Source organism: Zophobas morio, unplaced genomic scaffold (assembly GCF_036711695.1).
Source record: "Zophobas morio isolate AGI-343-1 ecotype UQ-CSIRO unplaced genomic scaffold, CSIRO_AGI_Zmor_V1 ptg000002l, whole genome shotgun sequence".
NCBI classification, from domain to species: domain Eukaryota; kingdom Metazoa; phylum Arthropoda; class Insecta; order Coleoptera; family Tenebrionidae; genus Zophobas; species Zophobas morio.
The window spans coordinates 2255243-2279161 of record NW_026972107.1 but is presented as its reverse complement, the minus strand read 5'-3'; the positions used below and the strand labels follow the sequence as shown (position 1 = coordinate 2279161).

The 23919-nt window shown below is 39.7% G+C and overlaps 2 protein-coding genes across 6 annotated transcripts in view; both read right to left on the bottom strand.

Moving 5' to 3' along the window:
- Positions 1-5499, bottom strand: part of LOC135124044 (glycogen synthase kinase-3 beta-like) — a 55540-nt gene extending 50041 nt beyond the window's left edge. The window contains exon 1 of one of the 2 annotated variants that reach the window (XM_064048914.1): positions 5104-5499. In XM_064048914.1, the coding sequence (XP_063904984.1) occupies positions 5104-5188 (85 nt within the window). In that variant the 5' untranslated portion in view covers positions 5189-5499. The remainder of the gene's footprint in view (positions 1-5103) is intronic. The other variant, XM_064048935.1, reaches the window with a different exon arrangement.
- A 1630-nt stretch (positions 5500-7129) lies between these two features.
- The window catches only part of LOC135124013 (titin), a 210060-nt gene continuing 193270 nt past the window's right edge, over positions 7130-23919 (bottom strand). For 3 of the 4 annotated variants that reach the window (XM_064048878.1, XM_064048885.1, XM_064048897.1), the window contains 6 exons: positions 13054-13235; positions 11964-12284; positions 10185-10401; positions 8741-10134; positions 8308-8687; positions 7130-8214 (listed from right to left, as the gene is read on the bottom strand). In XM_064048878.1, coding sequence (XP_063904948.1) covers positions 8025-8214; positions 8308-8687; positions 8741-10134; positions 10185-10401; positions 11964-12284; positions 13054-13235 — 2684 coding nt within the window. In that variant the 3' untranslated portion in view covers positions 7130-8024. The remainder of the gene's footprint in view (positions 8215-8307; positions 8688-8740; positions 10135-10184; positions 10402-11963; positions 12285-13053; positions 13236-23919) is intronic. The other variant, XM_064048890.1, reaches the window with a different exon arrangement.

Genomic DNA, 23919 nt, shown 5'->3' with positions numbered 1-23919 from the left:
CCACACGCCCTCAAGAAAATAGAGGACAGGTGAGTAGGGTTAGTACTTGCTAAGATACGACTGATTTTGGCAAATGAAACAGCCTCTAAGAAAACAGAGGGCGGGTGGGCAGGGATAATATTTATTAAGATGAGACTGACTTTTTCAAATAATATATCTTCCAAGAAAACAGAGGGCGGGTGGGCGGGGCTAGTACTTGCTAAGATAAGATTCATTTTGGCAAATGATACATTCTAAAAAAATAGAAAGGTGTATCATTTGCCGAAATAAGTCGTATCTTGGCAAAAACTAGCCCCGCCCACCCACCCTCGTTTTTCTTAGAGGGTTTATCCTTTGCCAAAATCAGTTTTATCTTAGCAAGTACTGATGACTAACCTTTTAGAAAAAATGATTAAAATTTGGAGACATTACGAGCTTACTTATCTAGTGCTTAGTTGGTTATGCTTTAATGGATTTTTCTTTTGTTGGTTTTGTTTTTGTTTATTATTTATAAATGTCTTATTAAATGTTTTTTTTTTGGTTTATTTATTAATGAAAAATAAAAGCTTGCTTTATTAATACGGTGATTGTCATATAAAAAATAAAAATAATCAGAAAATAAGCCGGAAATATTCACGCATTAGGTGCGTGCAGTGTTGTCAATTTTACTTTTATAAAATTAGGTTTTTTCGTACATAACTTACCAAAGAGCTAATTTGCCATTTTCCAGACACCCGGTATAACATTCTAAAGAATTTTCTAGGTTTTAGAACAATTTTTAGAATCATTAAGTACAATTTTCTGTCGGTTTAAACATGGTGGTAAATCGTTTACGTAAAATATGAAGAGGAACGGTACAATACCGAGCTCTGAGGAACACCGTATAATCGAATAAATAACTTGTTTTTTATTAGGTAAATAATAATATTTTACACATCTTTTCAGGTACGCGATAAAGTCATAGTGAAAGGTCTTTGTTCTAACACAAAACGTTACCACGCCTAGTTCATTTTTCGTTCATAAAGTTTACGAATTCCTGGAGTGGCAGTCGATTGTTCTGATATAGAACCAAATTGTATAGAAGTAATAAATTATTAAATTTAAAGATATTGCGCAAACTTTTACCATGTATACTATGTATAGTTAAGGTTCTGAAATAGTGATTACATGAATTTCGATGAATACATTAATAGTATTGGAATTTATTACGATGAAAACACAAACAACCGGGGATCGCGAACCGCTGTGATATTTTAAAAGACTAATTTACTGTAACCTCATTTGACATACACCTGTTAAGTGGCTTAAGCCAAACCACCCTTATAAGTCAAACTGGCTATTGTATTACTTAACTCAGTTCACAGCTATATTATACCAACAATGGACAGTAATAATCTTGCGGTTCGGGTCCACAAAACTTACAATTTTTAAATGAGGTTACAGTATAGGGTTAGGTATTACATCAGTGCTTAACTCAGTACTCACCCCTTTTATAATACCTATGCTTCGATACGCAACGCATGTTGTTTACACTCCTCCCCTTCTTTACCCACTGACTGTTCTTTCGTATTTAGTTATCTTATCAGTGTTAGCAGGTGTGTTGGAGACAATTTTTCTAGTGCACGCGGTTCTGCCAAGAAAGAAACCCAACTTGTGCTCCCTTCTTTTTAAAACTTTTAACACAACAAACTCGAATCGTTTTTGTTGAAAACGCCGAAGAAACGTAAAACGGATGGACAAAAACGAAACAATTATACTTTGAGGTAAGAATAAAAAAGTTGTGGTTTTAAATACTCGTTAAAGCAAAAACTCAAAGACGACATTTTTCTGGGCACAATCGATAAACTTTTCCTAGCTGTACGGTCGGTTAATTTGTTCTAAATTTACCTATGACCCGTTACCGTTATCTCAAAAATAGCCCGATGATGCAGGGTACTGTGTCACACTATTTAGTCCGCGCGGATTAATGGCCCATTAAAATAATACGAGATTTCCGAAATCGCTAAAATTGATTGATCGCTAATTTATTTCGGACGATTATCCAGCGACAGACGTAATTATTTTCCAACAATGAATGAGTTTATTACTTAAATAGCAGTGTCAACATCGCAGTGATTAATAAAATGGAGTAAATATTTACCTGCGAACTTCTTTGAAGAACTGACAAGACAAACACAATTTAATTTCGCTCGCGATTTTCACCTGTCCGAGTGCGCCGCGACCCAAAAACCAACCAAATGTGCTCACTTTTGCCATTAATTGTTGAATAATACAGAACTAAATCTGCGATCAATTCGCAACTAGCGTCCGGCACCCGCCCCGGCCATAAAAAAGCAATCAATACAAACCCACTTTGGATCACGAGCAGTCAATTTTGTCTCGTTGCAAAAATGTTTGAAGACGTAATTACCCTGGTAATTAAGCGGCGGTAATTAAGAAGTGAGTTGACCATCTGACCGTAATTACCGACCATAAACGCCATAAGGCACTACATTTCGAGTGAATTTTTGTCGGTTGACCTTCACACTGGCATCTGACACATGATCGAGGTGTTTACATCATGATTTATAATTCGGTCCGTTCGGTAATTATGGAAGAAGTTTCTACCTGCGATTTCTGCCGACGATTTTTAGATACACCGCAGACGACTTCAATGATTCATTTGAGGTTAGGGCGGAGTTTATCATTTCCGCAGGAATTTCGACGAAATTTGTTTTACGCGCTCTGGAGAAGACGCTTCATTACGGTTGAGTAAAAGTACGAGTAAATTTGTTTCATTAAGGAAGTCGCTGGAGACCGTTATAATTTCACGACGTTTAATTGTTGGAAAGTTCGTACACTTGTCCAAAACGGGTAATTTATTTTTGCGAAGTTGGAGGTCGTGTGGCGATGCGCTGAGCGTCCTATATACAACTTCATCGAACAATAATTAAATAACTAATAGGATGACATAACGTGGTGAGCCGTCAATCAAACCATGTCATATTATACTGGGAGTTCACCGCACTTGGAAAACATAAACAAAACCCAGTGCGTGTTGGTCGATTCAGGTTACACAACTTCGTGGGAACTCCCCCGAATTTTAAAAAAACAACCTTTTAATTTTTTTCCATAACGGATATAAATTATAAATGAATGAATAATCGCAACAAAACTATTGATTTTTCTTGATTTTTATTCGGGCACCTGTCAAAGCTGACATACCTGTTTCCACCTGCACTTACAATAAAAATATCCTAGTAAAACTAGTTGTATTATAGGGGTTGTTATACGAAACTCAAGAATGTGACCCTAATCGACCACCAGCATTTTCAATTTTCCACACACGTTACACTAAAATATGGCCACAATTCCTCCCCTGAAGTCAATAACATAACACCTGTTGTATTCTTACTTATGTCGGTTAAAACATGCAAACAGAATTATTCGGTGAATACTTCCGTAAAGGCGCACTTACACGGTTGCGGGTTCGCCAAGCCGAGCTTCCCAATGACAAATCGATACAAAACGTCGCAATCCTTCACGACTTCACGCAAATCCGCAGCTGTGCAAACAAGACTCAAGACCCTAAGAATTATTTAGTGACGTGAGTACCTGAAAGGGTTGTGACATTGTGGTACAACTCAACGAATGAACGGGTCTTTGTCCAAAATGTGCCATTGGCCATTGTTTGGGAGGTACTTGACGTAGTCTTAATGACAATGTTCAGCGAATTAGTCACTTTTAACCGCAAGCCGTGCAAAATGATTTACCCTGACAGGCATGATCTAATTAGGTGAATCTACACCAAAGTCATTTTAGGATGTGATGCATTACGTCGGGAATTAAAAATATGTGGCCACGTTTTACCCAGTTCTACATAAATGACGAGTTTGATTTTCCGGTGAATTGTTCACAAGAAATGCACGCTTTGTTTGACTGCGTCTGTCGACGACTGTGTATATTATTTCGGAATTAATTTCGACAAAATATATAAGTTAAACTACGCATTTGCTTAAAAATAAAAAGTTATATAGAAGACAAAACGTAATGTTGCGTCACTTGTCAAAATATGACAGGCATGGCCTACTTTAATCGATCTTCAAAATTCTGGAAGTGGTTAAAACGTCGACAGATTAGTTGTTTTGCGAAGTCTGGCGCGACTTGAAAATTTATGTATGAAAATTCCAACGTTAAACTACGCATTCGTTACAAAATATTTAATCGTATAGGAGAGGAAACGTAATACTGCGTCACTAGTCAAAATATGACAGTTAAAATCGCCAAATTCTTGACAGTTAGCCAATGCAGAAGTGACGTCTTCAACATGATTTTAAGCAGGCTTTGATTCTTGGCAAATAACGCCAAGAGTATCGGTTGAAAACGAGCTATTGTTCATTTGACAGGCATGGCCTACTTTAATCGATCACTTTTGGTGCAACAGACATTTCGTTTCAGGGAAATATAAAAAAAGTCTTATGGAAGGAGTTAACCTATGTCGATTTTTGTCTTTTCGTCAATTCTGTTTGGACTTCCGTCAAGTGTAAGCCGTTGTACGTCTGGAAGTGGTTAAAACTCCGTCGCGATTGTTTTGCGAAGCCTCGCGCGACCTGAAAATTGTTAACGTTTGCCGCAGCCCACCATCTTCCAGTCCTGGCCAAGTAGTGCAAATGCAGCCCAACTATTGGAAATGATTGCGTCAGAAGGGTAAACTGTCAATGACTTCATAGGTTAGCTGACGTCACGGCCTTCTTACCTGCATGTCACTGGCTTCCTTTTAAATGCAATTGCGGGGCGATGGGGCGGCGCGCCCCCATGCCGCCGCCGCCCCCTCGTGCGAAGCGGCCCCCCGACCCAAATCGGGCCGTCGATCGCGGATCCGCGGCCCAAAGTATCGATTTTTCGCAAAACGGGCGCTTTTTCCGAGACGGCCGTGGATTTTTGCTCGGCGGCGCGGAGGGTGGGTCCTCCGGTCGGCCGCGGCGGGCGGTGGGCGGCGCGGGCCGGCGTGGCGGGCGCCCCGGCGGGCGGGCGCCGGGCCCGGGCCCCCGGGCCGATCCGGCCCACCGCCGGGGCGCGCCATGTTGAACGCGACCGCAGAGACACCGTAACCAACCGCCGCTGCGACGTCAATCGCACACTTACTGCTAATCTTCACGCCTCCCAGGGGCGGGTTCAGCGGCTGCTTGTTGCCCTCGGCGAAGGACGTGGTTCTGGGGCGCCCGCTCATTGCGAATTCTCCTTGGGTCGCTCAGGCCTATCACATTTCTTGCTGACACCCTTGAGAGAGCCGTCTTGTTCTCGCGCACTTCAAACGGACATTTCCGCCGAAAATGTTCCGGACGACACACTGGGCTTCGCACGCACTTACAACGGACTCGGGCACGCACTTACCATTGCATTTAGACCATTTTTTCGCCCGCGATGGCCTTTCAACACACCATTACACTTGCAGGCAGCTCTCAGACATCATTGACCCGTTCGGGGACGCTCGGCTCCAATCAGATTGCGTCTAATCGAAGCGGAAACGCCCGAGCGGCCTGTATCAGACGGATTCGATAAAGGCTGAGGCGAACGAGACCTGCATTACCGACGGGGGCGAGGCGCCCACTACCGGCGGTTACCTCAACGACGAAATGTCGATCACCTGATGCGAGCAGTGGGGGCACAGACCAGTTCGAATTTGCGCGCGAATCCTTACAAACACACGCATTTCCTCACCAAACATCGTAAATTCCGCTAAAATAAGCAGAGAAAATCACCGAACAATATTGACAAGGACCTCAGGCAGGCGCGAATTTACACCGAATCGAAATCTCATTTAAATTTATCTATTTACTGATTAAATATTTATCTTGTTATTTACCGATATAATATTAGATGATTATTTTATTATGTTTTATCTACACATTATCAAACCCTGATTACTACAGTTTACGAGAATGAGTTATAGACGTCGGTGGATTTTCAAAAGGTTTGTTTTTTCGACAACACAAGGCGACGCTGGGTAAATACTGGGACGGTACACCTTTGAGACGTCTGATGGTGACTTTTGCCGAAACTGGGTCACCAAAAGTACATCCCGACTACTTTTCAAAGTTAATGGTGAACGTTTGACCCGCACGTGTCGTTGATGCTCAGATTCCATCTCCACAAAGCGATTCCAAGAATTTTCCTAACCAACAAACCAACAGTGTGTGGTAAACAATACTTTTTTCACACACTATTATTGTTACTTTCTTGTAAAGAATTGAAATTTTAGTGATGATAAAGCTTATCAAAACATATTTAGGAAAACACGAACAGTTTTAAGACTCAACAAACTAAATTAGAGAGGAATGAGAAACAAATTTTAGAACGAAAATGAAGATGTGGTACCAGTTTGATATTTAATGGCTGAAAGCACCTACTTAATGGATTAACGATTCATAATTTATTGCTGTCACAGTTCACAGATTTTTCAAACAAAATTAATAACAATTAACATTCATTAGGTCCATCAGATGCGACATGTGGAAATTATTAAAATCCACTAATTAATTGCAACAATTATGCAACCAATATCAAAATTATGCAATTAATTAAAACAAAATTAATCGATCTAGAAATAAATAGACCGCTTTTCTCGACATTACATCAAATTAGCCAATTATTATTCTTGAAATTACAACAGGCTTATTTTATTTCAACATAATTACGCAATGAATAGTTTTCTCCACAATTAAGGTACCTCTTCGTTATTTGGTTGTTTTCCAGTAAGCTTTCTCTTCTAACGAAGTTTTTATTATACAATACACAAAAAAGTGGTCCACCAATATTACACTGTACGCCAAAAATAATGTCCACATATTTAACACTGAACAAATTTGGTAGGGACCTGGGGATGGAATTTTCCGGTAAATTATCGACGAATTCGATTTGGGGAATGAAAAAAAGTTGAAGCGTGCGACACCTTAGTTTTTCGCGTGAAGTGGTGGCATTTAAATAACAAACATTTTCTTCACACATTTATTCTGAAATGGGTGAACATGGAATAAAGAAACAATACAAATGATAAAAAGCCGAGTGGATAGTGGAGGTATTGGAGAAGGCACCTAAAAAGGCGAAGATACAATAAATGTCGACATATAAAACGTAAAAAATGGATGGGGCAATAATAAAATGTAAAAAATACCAATACAAATATTTTAATTAAACACAATAAATAATAATCATAAAATAATAACGTTAACTTTGGCTACAATTTAAAATTAATCGTTTTAGGGCTCTAAGAGCTTAGAAAATATATTACTCATAAATTAAAGTAGGAGTAATTAAACTAGAAAAAAATAAGTAGGTACTATATTGGTGTCTACTAAAAATACATAACAATAAGAAAATATTCTGCGACTACATACGCGACTTTTTGTGTTATCTTTGCGAGAGAAGTACGAATGATTTATACAACGTGTACTAAAACAAAAGTAACGGTTTGTCGGATGTCAAAAAAATCGCCTGGCACAAACCCTGAAATGACTATCATTGTACTCTTCTCAGCGTAAATTATCAAAGTAACTGCTGACTGACTTCTACTTATGCGAGAGCTAAACAATTACAAAATAGTTGAAGAGACGACATTGACGAAACACATCTACGATCTATAAAAGCACACACCTTTTACACCAGCGATGACTAATACTAATTATAAATATGATTCTTTTGTGTTAAATATATAATATAATCATCTCTATTTTCTATACAACAGTATTGATAACTAATTCTTTATAATACAAATGTTCCCTTTTCTTCTTATGCAACAATATGTATACGTATCAAATTTAGATGTCTTATTTTTTTTTTCATTTTACTTGTGAAAGACCAAAGCACAGTTTCTAAAAAATCCCTCACTGTACTCTTATCATATATAAAATCTCGTGGAATATTCAAAACTTAGCGTAAGATTTTGATTTGACTCAAACAAAAATTGAACGTAATAGCGCAACTCTAAAAAATTACATAAAATTTCAATAACCAACGAGTAACAAAATAACATAAAAACTTAAACATTGGAGAGTTGAGTTAGAAAATTAACTCGGATTCTTCACTATCCTTTTTTGCCGAAAGTCGTACACTCGCCGGCAAAAGAAGACCATGTCAGACGACACCTGAAGGGGGGAAGGCGGCTGGCGGTTACATCGGGGGTACGGCTCCGGAATCGGGATGCAGGGCAGGGTCTCCTCGATCCCCTCTTCCAGCCGCCGCAAGTCCTTGCGGTACCTAACACAACCAATCAATCAGTACGCACACTCCAGTAGAACAACAATAACAGTGACGTCACTCTCATTGTCACTCTACTCGAACGCCACAAACCTGCAATACTCGTGGAAAGTAAGTACGTAGCACTTGTCATCGATACACGCGACGCTGTTCGAATCCTTGTGCCGCGACGCAAAGACCTCGTCGGGTTGGTCCGCAGGCGTACGTCCCTGCTCGGTGTGTTCAGGTCGGTAATACCAAAGGAGCGACATCATCATTTCGCCTGGAAACGACATTGTAACGAATGTTTTGTCATGGTTAAGAGACGAACCGTCTTCGGGGTTCTCCCACAAGTAAGCGATTTTCGCGACGAAGGGAAGATCGTTCTTTCGAGGTCCCGCCTTCAAGAGGACGCAGTCTCGCACTTCGATGATGTCGCCTTCTTCGTGCCTCATCGCCGGGTAACATCTTCGAACGACGGTGGTTTCGTCGCTCTAAAATTAAAAACATCGTTCCGAGGAGGTTACACAAGTATTAGTTTGCTTACGTTTAAGAATACTTTTGTTTCGTAGGGCTCGCCCTCCCACGTCCAGCCGTTGGACCACCTCGGCAGATGCAGGGACCGTCTCGGCGTCCTCGTCACAGCCTGAGGTACTTCTTTGCTCTTGGACTTTCTCCTCGTCACCACGGTCTTTCTGCACTCCGTCTTACTCTTAATTTGTCCGTTTTTATTTGTACTCTTTTTTAAAACTGGCTCTTTCGATTTCGCGCACTTCTCGCCTGTCTTTAAAGCACTTCCGTTTGTCCGCGTTTCACATATCACACTATCAATCGTCCTTTCTATATTGTTTTTGGCAATGAGAGTGTCCAGAATGGCGGGCGCCAACTTTTTCCCGTTCTTCGAATTGACTGGAAGCTTCTTGTTCTTCTTCTGAGGCTCCTTGTTCTCGCTTAGCACCGGCTCCGACTTGTTCTTGTCCTTCTCTTTAGAATATTGTTTGGAGTTCTGTTGATTGCTGGAGGCGAGTGGCTTGGTTTGCTTCAGCCGCTTGCTTGGTGTCGTCTCCTCTTCTTTGAGTTTCCTCTTCGTGCCTTGCTTCTTCGCCTTCCCTTTCGTCTTCCTCACCACGCCTTCCTCGTTCTCCGTGATGAGTTTCCTCTTCCCGTTGTTGATCCGCACGCTCGTCGTGTCTTTCTTGATCAAGTCTTTGTACGACCCGTTGGGGTACTTCTCCACTTTCACTTTTTTTGTTGCTACTTCCTCCTCTTTTTTTTCCTTCGACATCGACAGCTTCCGCTTCATGTTCTTCACTTTGACGTTTTCCGCCACGGTGTTAATACACGGCGGTAGTTCTTCTTTCTCCGTCGGCGCTTCTGTCTTGTCTTCACACACGTCTTCCTTCTTCAGCTCCGGTTCTATCCGCTCCTCGTCTTTCCCTACTTCCTCCACCGGGCTCTGCACCTTGGCCTCGTCGTCCGAGCACACCTCCTTCTTCGCCTCGGGCTCCTTCTCCTTGGGGCTTTCGATCTCGCGCTTCACCTCCCCGGGGAAGGCTCTCTGTCCCGGGTTGCACATCAGCAGCATCGTGTTCTGCTGCATGTTGTTCCGCACCATGGCTTTTCCCACCCGCGCTTTGCGCTTCTTCTCCACCGGGTTGCACTCGCCGCTCTCCTCTTGCTTGGGGGCGGGCGGCGGCGGCTGGTACGTCGCGCCGGCCGGCGACGGCGGCGGCGGCATGCCCGCCGAGCCGCGCGCGGGGCTCGGGGGGCCCGTGGCGCTCGCCGGCTCGAGGGGCAGCGCTAAGGCAACAGGTGGCAGCGGCATGGAGTCTTTTGCGATTGACGAAATGTTAGACCTCTTACTATCACCAGTAAGAGGCCCAGTAAGTACGTTTTTTGGACAGGACTGCATTGGACACGGACAGCTCTGATATGTTGCGTCTGGAACCACCGCAAGATTAAGAGAGTGGCGGCTTTGTGGGTGTACTTACTTATGTAGGGTAGGGTCCTGGAGGCCGGCGAGTGCGTGTAGCACGAGGGGGGCGGCGCGTGACCGTAGCTGGGGTAGTAGTGCGGGGGCGGCGGGTACGTCTCCACGAGCGTGGGGGGCGGCGGCGGCGGGTAGGGCTCCATGATGGCGGGCGGCGGTCCGCTGGGGGGCGGCTGGTAGGAACTGCTGCTGGCGGATACCGGTGTTGCTGTCACGACCTAAAAAATGGAAAAGTGCATAACTGCGTACTCATCGGTTATCTTTATCTGGGTTAGTCATAATAATAGAATTTATTCCGATTGGGATTCGTCACACTAGCTCTAGATTGTATCGGTGATAGCGCGCTGTGGGTAGTCCTGGGTGAGTTCTTATCGCTGTGCGTTTCTAACAGACATTTCGAAAAACTTGTTTCTTGATCGACGGAAGGGGAGGTCGCAGCTGCTGCCAAAAAATGGAGCTTTCAATTTTCGTTTAGGAGAAAATCAATATGGGGTGAGATGAAGAGGTGGTCTTCCGGTTGGAATAGGGAACACGGATAAAGGTGTCGCGGGATTTTCTTAATGTTTATTTTTATCCGAACGAAACTTCGCTTGTTTGTTTTTGCAGCAAGTGAACTCCTTATCTGTGTACAGCGCATGGAATTGATATCTATCACTGATATCTATCAACGTATGGGTTTTTTCAGCAAAACTTAATATAGTCTATTTTTACGCATCTCGACTCTGTCACTGCCACAATTCCAATAACATTACATCATTCCAAGAATTCCGAAGAATTAGTTAGTAAAGACGTATTTACAATCTTATTCATCGCGCCGATCAATATCGACCTCGTCCTTTAGGTTCTTCTCTAAACATCACCGTTCAAGATAAGAACGTTTTTATTTAAAACCGACCTCTCGATGAAAATATGCAGCGAGAAGTTTGCCAAATATTTGTGCAAACTAGCGGGCATGAATTATTCACTCCTACTACATTAATTTTTAAAGTAAACCGAATGCAGCTCAGGCGTTTGCTCCTATTTTAAATTTAATAAGACAGAAATGCTCTAGTTTGCGGAAAGTCTCGCTTTCTCGTCGTAATTTCAGCTCGCGACTACAATTAATTTCCTTATTACTCGTGCTACATAGATCAACTTCTTTGGCACCTGCTCGATGTTGTGTGGGACTCGCGCGTAAAAATAAGCTTTATTCACAAACAGCGATAGGACAAAAGTTATCATTTCATTCATGTCCAGTCCGAAATAACTCGGACGCGAAATCGTCTATTAATACAAAGTTTCGTCGAAAAAGTCAAATTTCGCGCCAATTTTGTGGGTGTTTCCGTATCCGCCCGGAAGAGGGCGCCCGCACTGTCACTATCGCTAGCGCGCTAATCGTTTTCTGCTCAAATTTTCTTTTTGACGAAGTCAACCCTCCAGACAACAACAACTCATCCGTCTGCTTCCACGAAGCCGTGATTAATGACGAATGTCACAAATTACTCGTCGGACGGCGTTCTTCCACTTAATATCAAATTAGTTAAATTGTTCGCTGCAACAAGTCATCCTCTTTTATCGCCATTTACTACAAGAACCTCAATCATCGGATCGCAGTTATCTCTATCAAGAAGTAAACGTCATAAGGCGCGCTAATAATAATAATAATTTTCCTAAAAATCACTTAATTAAAAATAATACAGCTAGTCAATGGCTTCTTCGACGTTTCATAACCCCCGAAGTATGAAAAGTGGGTCTCCCATTTTCCTAGATATGGGTTAGCAGTGAGTGAAGTGTCTCTTACCTGCTGGCTCTGCTGCGAGGGCCCCGTGGGCGGCGTGGCGTAGAGGTCGGGGGGGTTGGGGGCGTAATACTGCGTCGCGCTCGGCAGGAACCTCCTGTAGGTGGTCGGCGGGTACTTGTGGTGTAAGTAGGGGCTCGTCGAATAACACAGATCATGATGAGCGTAGGACGGCGCCGGGGGCGGCGTGGGGTAGTAGTGGGGCGGATAGCCGTAGGGGTATCCGGGGGGTGTGGCGGGGTACTGCGAGTACCGGTAAGTACTCGGGGGCTGCTGCGGCGGCGGCGCTGCCTCTTTGCCGGCCGTCACCGAGGTGATGATCACCTGGAAGTGATTTCTTTATTTAATAATTGCGCTCGTTTCGCTCACAAAGGGAGTGCTCTTTTTCAGCGAGGGCCCGGAGGCGGCGCGTCTCTTTGAGTTTTAATTTCAACAATAATAAAAATTAACTCTCGACTTGTTGCTCGTTTTTTTGACAACCCCTTGAAAATAAAACGCCGCGAACAAAGAACTGCTCAAAACACATCAACGCGGTGTTGTACAAAATTTAATGATGTAATGCTTTTAGCGAAAACTTGAAGCGGAAATAAATCTCTCGCAGATCGGACTAATTTCAATTCAAAAGCGGCGTATTTCATTTTAATCACTGGGGTATATTGCTGACAAAGCAGCCGCCAGAGACTAAACTCATTTAACATGAAACATAAAGTCATGTATTTGCTGCTTTGAGGCAGGTTTATCGCTTTGAAAAACCGGGGAGGGAAGCCCGGCCCGGGAACTTCCCCGAGCTACGGAAAATCCACGAAGATTAATGCACTCTAGATCTTCCCAGAAACAAAGTTCATCAAGCTAAAAAACATCTAAATCATTCAACCTTCGAGATTCTATCTGTTCGGTAAACGGAATAAAAGTCCCAGGCGGAACTGATTGACGTTATTAATAAAAAACCGGAAACATCGAAACCGAAATCCCGAAATAAACAACGCAAAAACCGCCTCTGCAAATTTAAAACCACTTATCGCCCGAAAACCATATTTCAGCGTAAACGTACAAATTGTGAACGGTTTTTCAATGAAAATTGGAACCATTTTACCTCGCTGTCCGAGGAGTCGCCGCCGTTGGAGCTGGGCGCCGGGGGCGGCTGGTGTATGGGCGACGCCGCCGTCGGCGACGTCTCCGAGAGCGGGGCACTTTTGGTAATGGGCGGCGGCGGCGGCGGCTGCTGGGTGTGACCATGCGGAACGCTAATTAACGGTCCCGCCGGCTGGTAGTATCCTGCAATAAAAACACGAGTTAGCGCGTTTGTAAATAACGCGATTAGGAGTGGGTGATGGGAGTTCTTCGCTAGTTTGCATAATTTAACATTCAACAACAATCCGGACATGATTGAAAAAAGCGATTTATGTAAACAACGCAATAAAATAAATAACGACGCGAGAGCAATTAGCTTCGCGGAGAGTTTCTTTATGGAATTTTCGGTCGTTACGCCCGATCCGAACGGGCTTCGGAAGGTCTGGCTCGAACAAAGGCCATTACGCGAGGTCTGTTTGCTTCCTGGTTCGTGCATGGGTTTTGGCGACGAGAAGAGGGCGATTTTGAGTCGAAACTGAGCATGACGGGATGGGGCGAAGTCTGCAATGGAGAAGAAATACGCGAGGAGATACGGAGACTTTTATAGACATTTTTGGGTGATTTGGGACGTTTCTGGAGTATTTTTTAATCATTCGCAAAGAGACTAATACGGACTAATACCACTGCGCAACAATCTTGACATTCCAGTCTAAATTATCGCATTAAACTTTCCAAGAATTGTTTATAACGAGTTTCTAGTCCTTCAGCAGAGGCATTAGTGGATCACAATGGCTAAGTCTATTACGTTATACTCAACCAAGTCCAGTTTACTCTCGGAAAGTAAAAAGGAAGAAAGCAGTTGTAAAGTATGCGAACAAAAAATTTTGGAATAGTGCAAGATTTTGTGTTTCACTGTGGCGCCCGTCTACCGCTCCCGTCCGATAAGCCGGAATGCCGCCCCCCGCCCGTAACCAGTAAATTAATACCGCGTCACGCTTGCACAATCGCCGGCATATTTGGCATGCATGTGCAATAAGGCCATCTGGCATTCAATCCGCTGGCCATTTATCCTGCCATCGCCGGCATCCGGAGTCCGGGCGAAAAGCCCACCTCCGGGCCGAATCGGCGGCAAAAACCGCGCAATCAGTCGTGCCACATTTAAGAGCACAAAGCCACCAAATTGGAAGCGAACATCCTCGGGATAATTTTACGTACGTCGCTTGAATGCCGGTTTATTTTTCATAGTCCCATTCATGTCAAGCACGACTACGGAGCCGAGCGCGTAATATCTGTTGTTATATTGTCTGTAAATAATTCAGAATCTCGTCGAAATCCGCCGTTCACAACATGTAACGTTCCATTTTTCACGGAATCGATGCGGGAAAACGGTGAGCGAAAAAACGATCGGATTGAATTTATTAAAAGGCGCGCGACGACGAATTACGGAGCGCTTTTATTAGCAGGGGCGGATGGTGCCAGGGGCGCAACGTCTACAAACATACTTAAAAAATCATCCGGAAGTTTATGGCAAAATTTACATATAAAGATGTTGTTGGTCTCGACAAATGCGGAGACCAAATCATGACTCGTTTAGACGTTTTGTTTACATCGTTGCCATGGAATATAGTTGCTGTATTTGGCTGGATAGGGTCACATTTGAACCACTGACCGCCAGCAGTAATTCAATTATGGGAGTTAAAAGGTGTTCGTGGCAAAACGAGAGACTTTCATAGATACGTTAATAGACATAACACGTATGGTAAATTTTTATGGATGTACGGTGATCCTTATATAAAAATAATAAAATTATTCTTATTAAATATGGCTATTTTTAGAACATTGTAAAAATTTTAATTTGAAACCGAACATTTTGAAAAAGTTGGTCTAGGACCATCAAGACGCTTTTTCAAATCAGCTCGTCGAGATCTATTTTCCAGAATTTTTCGAGTTTCGACAAAATCTCAATTTTTTAAAATACCTGTATAAAATTTTAACCCTTTCCGAAACACATTCGAAAATTATCAAAAGGCATTCTTTTGTTGATTTCAATATCCAGAAGTTGTTTTCGGCGTTGTTTCTTCCAAAATTCTTGGAATTTTGCCAAAATCACCAAAATAAACTCTGACGATTTTTAAAATATTGTAAGAATTTAAGTTGAAATTGAATATTTTGAAAAATCTGGTCTAGGACCATCACTACGTTATGTTTTTCAATTTAGCCCGTCGAGATCCATATCCCCGAAGACTTTAAAAATTTACGAAAAGACATTTTTTGTTGATTTCGACCTCCAGAAATTGTTTTCGGTGTCATTTCTCCCGAAATTCGTGGAATATTGCCAGAATCGCAAAAATAAAAAATGACAATCCATAGAATATTGTCAAATTTGAATTCAAAACAGAATATTCCGAAAACTTGGCTCCAAGACCATCAAGTCGCTGTTTTATTAAGTTAATTAAGTTCGTCAAGATTTTCTATTTCCCAGAATTTTTTGTGAATTTTCAAGCAGCTTCATCAACATATTAATTTTTCGATGCCTTTTTCTTTTTACTTTGTTCGAACACCTTTGATAACTATTAAAAGACAATCTTATGTAGATTTCAACCACCAGAAGTTGTTCCTGGTTACGTTTTTTCCCAAAATTCCTAGAATTATGCCAGAATCCCCAAAATAAAATTTGGCAGTTTTTAGAGTATCGTAAAAGTTTGAATTTGAAACAGAATATTTCGAAAATTCTATATCATATCCCCGAACACGTTATAAACTTATCAAACAGTTTTTTTTTATTAATTTCGACCTCTAGAAGTTGTTTTCGACTTTATTTTTCCCCAAATTTCCGGAATTTTTCCAGAATCGCCAAAATAAAATACGGCAATCCTTAGAATATTGTAAAAATTTAAATTTGAAACCGAATACTTCGAAAACTTTGGTCCGATACCATCATCTTAGTATTCACTACGATAAAACTGACTTTTTCAAATGATATAACCTATAAGAAAACAGAGGGCGGGTGGGCGGGGCTAGTACTTGCTAAGAAAAACGTGACTGATTGATGACATACCTTCTAAGAAAACAAAGGGCGGGTGGGCGGGGCTAGTATTTGCTAACAAAAGCGTGACTTTGGTTGATGACATACCTTCTAAGAAAAAAAAGGGCGGGTGGGCGGGGCTACTACTTGCTAAGGCAAGACTGATTTTGGCGCATAACATACCCCCGAAGTAAAGAGAGGGTGGGTGGGCGGGGCTAGTACTTACTAAAAGTGTGGTAAATGGCAAAAGGTGTATCTTCCATTTTCTTCCAAGGTATCATTTGCCAAAACCAGTCTTGCCTAAGCAAGTAGCAGGCCCGCCCACCCACCCGTTGTTTTCTTAGAGGGTATGTCACTTGCCAAAATCACTCTTGTCTTAGCAGGTACTAGCCCCGACCACCCACCCTCCCTTCCTTAGAGGGTATGCCATTTGCCAAAATCAATCGTATTTTAGGTTTAGTTTTTCAATTAAGTTCATGGAGATCTTCTATATTCCAAGACTTGGTGCATTTTTCGACAAATTCGCAAAAATCTTAATTTTTTTATACCCCCATGTATGAAATTTTTGACTTTTTTCAAGCACCTTTGAAAATAACCAAACGAAAGTTTTATATTGATTTCGTTCGCCAGAAGTTGTTCTCGACTTTGTATTTTTTCTAAAATTCCTGAATTATGTCAGAGTTACCAAAATCAAATTTGTCAATTTTGAAAATCCTGTAAGAATTTGAATATGACACCGTAAACATATTTCGAAAACTTTAATCCGGAACTGTTAATACACTGACTGTTTTCCAGTTCAGCTCCTCGAGATCGATATCCCAAGATTTTCAGTGATGTTTTGACCAATTTCGCCAAAATTTTAATTTTTTAGTACCCATCGTATGAAATTTTTTACCTTCCCCGAACATTTTCAAAAGTTACGAAAAGACTTTTTTTTTGTTGATTTCGACCTCCAGAAATTGTTTTCGGTGTCGTTTCTCCCGAAATTCGTGGAATATTGCTAGAATCACGAAAATAATAAAGGCAATCCTTTGAATATTGTAGAAATTTAAATTTGTTTTCTCCTAAAATTCTTGGAACTATGTTAGAGTCGCCAAAATTAAATTTGGCAATTTTTAGAATCTTGATAAATTTAAATTTGAATATGAAACCGAAAACATATTTCGAAACAGAGCTGTTCAAAGTACTCAAAAAAAGTACTTGAAGTACCAAGTACAAAGTACTACTTGAAATAGTGTTCAAGTAAAGTACCAAGTACTTACTTTCAGCAAGAGTATTTCAAGTATCAAGTACTTTTCAGATGTACTTGAAGTACAAGCCAAGTACATTACTTCAAGTACTTACGAGTACTTGAAGTACTGGAGGTATACTTCAAGTACTTACAAATACTTGAAGTACTGAAAATGCTTCAAGTACTTTCTAATTATTTGAAATACTGTAGAATTAGATAACTTTTCCTGTTTTTTTAAAAAAGCTTAATATATTTTAGAACTGAATTTTTTAATACTCAGAATTTAAGTATACAATAATACATATTTCGCCACATAAAAAATTGCATAAGCATCAACTTAAATGCAGAATGGTAGCTCACTTATTACTAATACTATGTTATTTATAAACAATATTCTTTTGAAATACTTTTACATCTTTCTGTTGACACAATGCCTTCGACAAAATTAACGTCTATTTCTAATTTAAAATTTAAAATAAAATACATGACGGCGTTGTCTATGTATGCTTACTATTAATTTATAACAAAAACATCGGCGCTGTATGGTATTTTCTCAGGCTTCTGTTGCCTTTTTTTAATATTTTGAATTTTGGTTCAACACCAAAACGTTCTGATTTTTTAATAAAGTTGTGTTAAAAATATATGAATTTTATGAACTAGTTCCGTGTTTAAGTTTGTGTGTAGTTTACAGCACCCTTAATCATTACCCATTGTGAAAGTGCACAGGGCCGGATTTGTGAAACTGAAATTTTTCAGAAAAAATTTTTAAGAGCAGTGCGATACATATACATGCTCGTGACATAAAAATGTTTAAGACACTATGTTGCATTTTCAAAAAAAACATGAATTTTTTAAATAAAAAATAAAATGCCTAAAACGAGAGTCCATTTTCAGCGAAAACTATAACTCTTGAAAAATATCAAGGTGATCAAAGTAATTAGTCGTTTTTTACTTTTGCGTTTACCAAAAATGCTGAGAATTTTCTTGGAATGAATGCCCCATATTCCTGAATATATCTGTCTACCACTTACGTATTTACTAAAAATTATGTATTCTAAATATATTATGTATTCTAAAAATTATTAAATTAACCTAAATACTACAGTGACTAAATAGTAAATACTAATCACTACAATCTTTGTCTAACTAAGTATGTAACTTTACACTGACAAAGCACAAGGTTCGTAATGCTGTTCCGTCCATTTATACAAAATTTTGTTCCTCTAATGCCACAATACTTTCAGAATTTTCCTTTACATTTTCGATTGGCTTATTTTTTATTTTTACCTTAAAACTGATAGAAGATGACATTAGTAACTGATAACTACAATGACTTCAGGGAATGCCTAACAACGGCTTTTGCGAAAATTCAGGTAAATATGTAGTAAATTTATTATTGTTAAAATATTTCGTAGGGGTGTATTTATCTAGGCAATTATACTAACTAATCGCGAATTTCATTAACTTTGTATTTTTTTATAATGTGAATATGAATTTTGTTCCATTTACGGAAGCGGCCACTGACCCTTTTGGGTATCTTTACCTGATATTGTAAATACAAATGTAAATTCAGTACTTCTGTAACCGTCCTGTATTTAAACATCGAAACCGAACCCTATCTATTATTTCGCGTACAACAAAACAAAGGTCCTTCGAGCAATATCAAAGTACAATTCGGTACTCATCAAAACCATACAATAATGGTCGTATCAACTGGATTACAAAAAACATTGGTACTACGAGCCGAGTTTCACAAAACATATTTCATTTTGAACAATATTGGGTTTATGTAATAAGCGATGCAATGTAATACCACTGACTATGTATTTATTCTATACTCACTGGTAATACGTAAAGTTGTTGGTGTTCAAATAATTCATACAATTTAACAGATTATTTGAAACTGTAATGTGAGAAAACATAAGTAGTAATAACAAACTAAGTTTATATGGCTGAACCACGTATAAACAAAAAAAGAAAATTTGGTAAAAAACGAGTGTCTAACATGATAAAGAAAATTAAACTGCAAAATATTTAACATAAAATTGTGTTTAAATTCTACGAGGAAGAGGTGAATATGAAAGTCTGTACCTGCCATCAGCTATTGCTATTATAATAAAAGGGATAATCCCCTACCGAGTTTTCCGCCCTGACCAGTCTTCTTACTGACAAATACACGGCGGGGTTAAGAAACTAATGAAAGAATAAATATGTTTTTGAACGAGTACTGAATCATTTCTCAAATATTTTCAAATCCGACCTTGCACTTTAGCAGGTACGTCAACAAACCCGATTCCCTTTGGGGTACCGGGAAGGTACTGAAAAACTACCCGCAAACTTAAGTTCCAGACCAAAATACAAAAAAGACAGAATTCATATATTCACAACTTTACATCGCTGAAAATTTTACACAGATCTCCGACCCTTCTGCTGTCGTCATCCGCTCTCAAATGACATATGTATGACGGCATTATGCAAGTGAAATGTACGTCATATTGTGGATAAGATATCCACAATCACAGATCAAAATATAACCTCCCAGGACACAAACACGATTTTACTATAAAAATACATCTAATCAAATAATTGAATTAATATCTGCAAGTATTTAACAGACCCTATTTTGAGATGTGAAAACTTCGTAAAATAGAAACTAAAGTATTTGAAATTTCCACTTTCATACTTCAAGTAATTCAAGAGTATTTAAAATACGGAGTGAAGTACTTGGAGTAAAGTACTTGGCAAAATCAAGTACTAAACTCAAGTACATTTTAGAAATACTCCAAGTACCAAGTACCAAGTACCTAAATATAAAAGTACTTCAAGTAAAGTACTTGAAGTACTTAAAGTACTTGAAGTATTACTTCAAGTACTTTTACTTGAAGTACTGAACAGCTCTGTTTCGAAAATATAAACTTATCAAACAAGTTTTTTGTTGATTTCGACCTCTAGAAGTTGCTTTCGGCTTTATTTTTCCCAAAATTTCTGGAATTTTTCCAAAATCACAAAAAAAATTACAATCCTTAGAATATTGTAAAAATTTAAATTTGAAACCGAATATTTCGAAAACTTCGGTCCGAGACCATCATCTTAATTTTTACTAAGATACGACTGACTTTTTCAAATGCCATAACCTATAAGAAAACAGAGGGCGGGTGGGCGGGTCTAGTACTTGCTAAAATAAGCGTGACTTTGGTTGATGACATACCCTCTAAGAAAACAAAGGGCGGGTGGGCGGGGCTAGTGTTTACTAAGATTTTGATAAATGGCAAATGGTGTATCTTTTATTTTCTTACAAGGTATCATTTGCCAAAACCAGTCCTGCCTAAGCAAGTAGTAGCCCCGCCCACCCACCCGTTATTTTCTTAGAAGGAATGTCACTTGCCAAAATCACTCTTGTCTTAGCAGGTACTAGCCCCGCCCACCCCCCCCTCTCTTTCCTTAGAGGGTATGTCATTTGCCAAAATCAATCTTATTAATTTAGCAGTTTTAGTTTTTCAGTTAAGTTCGTACAGATCTTCTATATCCTAAAACTTGGTGCATTTTTAGACAACTTTGCAAAAATATTAATTTTTCGATAGCCCCATGTATGAAATTTTTGATTTTTTTCGAACACCTTTGAAAATAACCAAAAGAAAGTTTTATGTTGATTTCGATCGTCAGAAGTTGTTCTCGACTTTGTTTTTTCCTAAAATTCCTGGAACTGTCAGACTCGCCAAAATTAAATTTGGCAACTTTTAGAATCTTGAAGAATTTGAATTTGAATATAAAACCGAAAACATATTTCAAAAATAAAACCTACCAAACAAGATTTTTTTGTAAATTGCGACCTCCGGAAGTTGTTTTCGGCTTTAGTTTTCCCCAAATTTCTGAAATTTTTCCAGCATCACCAGAATAAAATATGAAATCCAATACTTCAAAAACGATGTTTTTTTCGGTACCTATCGTACGAGATTTTTGACCTTTCCCCGAACACGTTATAAAATCACCAAACACGTTTTTTGCTAGTACTTGTTAAGGTAATACTGATCTTGGCACATAATATACTCTCGAAGAAAAGACAGGGTGGGTGGGCGGGGCTAGTACTTACTAAGATAACACTGATTTTGGCGAATCTTATATTAGCAAGTACTAGCCCCGCCCACCCGCCCTCTATTTTCTCGAAGGATATATCATTTGCAAAAGTCAGTCTCATCTTACTAAACACTAGCCCCGCCCACCCGCCCTCTATTTTCTTAGAAAATGTTTCATTTGCCAAAATCAGTCGTATCTTAGCAGGTAGTACTAATTCTGTTCACCTGTCCTTTATTTCCTTGAGGACGTGTAGGCGGAGCTAGTATTTACTAAGATACTACTGACTTTTTCCAAATGACATAACCTATAAGACAACAGAGGGCGGGTGGGCGGGGCTAGTACTTGTTAATGTAATACTGATTTTGGCGAATAACACCTTCGAAGAAAAGAGAGGGCGGGTGGATGGAGCTAGTGCTTACTACGATTTTGGTAAATGGCAAAAGGTGAATCTTCTATTATCTTACAAGGTATCATTTGCCAAAACCAGTCTTGCCTAAGCAAGTAGTAGCCCCGCCCACCCACCCGTTATTTTCTTAAAAGGAATGTCACTTGCCAAAATCACTCTTGTCTGAGCAAGTATTAGCCCCGCCCACCCACCCTCTCTTTCCTTAGAGGGTATGTCATGTGCCAAAATCAGTCTAATTTTAACAGGTTTAGTTTTTCAATTAAGTTCGTGGAGATCTTCTATATCCCAAAACTTGGTGCATTTTTAGACAACTTCGCAAAAATATTAATTTTTGATAGCTCCATGTATGAAATTTTTGTTTTTTTCGAGCACTATTGAAAATAACCAAAAGAAAGTTTTATGTTGATTTCAATCGCCAGAAGTTGTTCTCAACTTTGTTTTTTTCCTAAAATTCCTGGAACTATATCAGACTCGCCAAAATTAAATTTGGCAATTTTTAGTATCTTGAAGAATTTGAATATGAAACCAAAAACATATTTCGAACATAAAAACTACAAAACAAGATTTTTTTGTTAATTTCGACCTCCAGAAGTTGTTTTCGGCTTTATTTTTCCCCAAATTTCTAGAATTTCTCCAGAATCGCCAAAATAAAATATGGCAATCCTTAGGATATTGTAAAAAATTAAATTTGAAACCGAATACTTCGAAAACTTTGGATCGAGACCATCATCTTAGTTTTTACTAAGATACGAGTGACTTTTTCAAATGACATAACCTATAAGAAAACAGAAGGCGGGTGGGCGGGGCTAGTACTTGATAAGTTAATACTGATTTTGGCGCATAACATACCCCCGAATCAAAGAGAGGGTGGGTGGGTGGGCGGGGTTCTACGTTCTAAGATAAGACTTATTTTGGCAAATGATACACCTTTCTATTTTTTTAGACTGTATCATTTGCCAAAATGAATCTTATCTTAGCAAGTATTAGCCCCGCCCACCCGCCCTCTATTTTCTTGGAAGATATATCATTTGAAAGTCAGTTTCTTCTTAGTAAATACTAGCCCCGCCCACCCGCCCTCTATTTTCTTAGAGGCTGTTTCATTTGCCAAAATCACTCGTATCTTAGCAAGGCTTAACCCTGCTCATCTGTCCTTTATTTTCTTGAGGGCGGGTGGGCGGAGATAGTATTTACTAAGATAAGACTGCCTTTTTCAAACAAAATGACCTATAAGAAAATAGAGGGCGGGCGGGTGGGGCTAGTGCTTACTAAGATTTTGGCAAATGGCAAAGGGTGTATCTTCTATTTTCTTAGAAGGTATCGTTTGCCAAAATCAGTTTTACCTTAGCAAGTAGCAGCTCCGCCCACCCGCCCGTTATTTTCTTAGAGGGTAAGTCATTTGCCAAAATCGCCCTTATATTAGCAGGTAGTAGCCCCGCCCACCCACCCTGTCTTTCCTTTGAGGGTGTCATTTGCCAAAATCAATGTTATTTTAGCAGTTTTAGTTATTCAATTAAGTTCGTGGAGATCTTCTATATCCCATAACTTGGTGCATTTTTAGGCAACTTAGCCCTTGATATGAAATTTTTGACTTTTTTCCAGCACCTTTGAAAATAACCGAAAGAAAGTTTTATGTTGTCGGTGCCAGAAGTTGTTCTCGATTTTGTTTTGTTTCCTAAAATTCCTGGAACTATGTCAGAGTTGCGAAAATAAAATTTGACAATTTTTCGTATGAAATTTTTGACCTTCCCCCGAACACGTTTATTTTTGGCGACGTTTCTTCCACAATTCCCAAGATAAATTTTATGTTTATTAAAAATTTTAAATTGTGGAGATTTTAATTTTTTTAAGAAGGAATTCATTTTTTGCACCACATGTGGATGTACTCTTCAACCAAATGCAAGTTCGAAAATAATAAAATTATTCTTAAGGAATATAAATGACAGATATGATTTTAGCGGGCATTTAATTGATTTGGACTATTAATCTGTTTTATATTTTCACATTTAACTCATTAATCAACCTGTGTCCCCCATTTGAAACGTCCACGAGCCGCCGCTGTTTATTAGCCCGATTATTGTAATTTTTCGTTCGCGTTCGTGCTCGCTCTGATTTATCGGGGACGGAAAGTCGCTGAAATATGTGGAAGATGTTA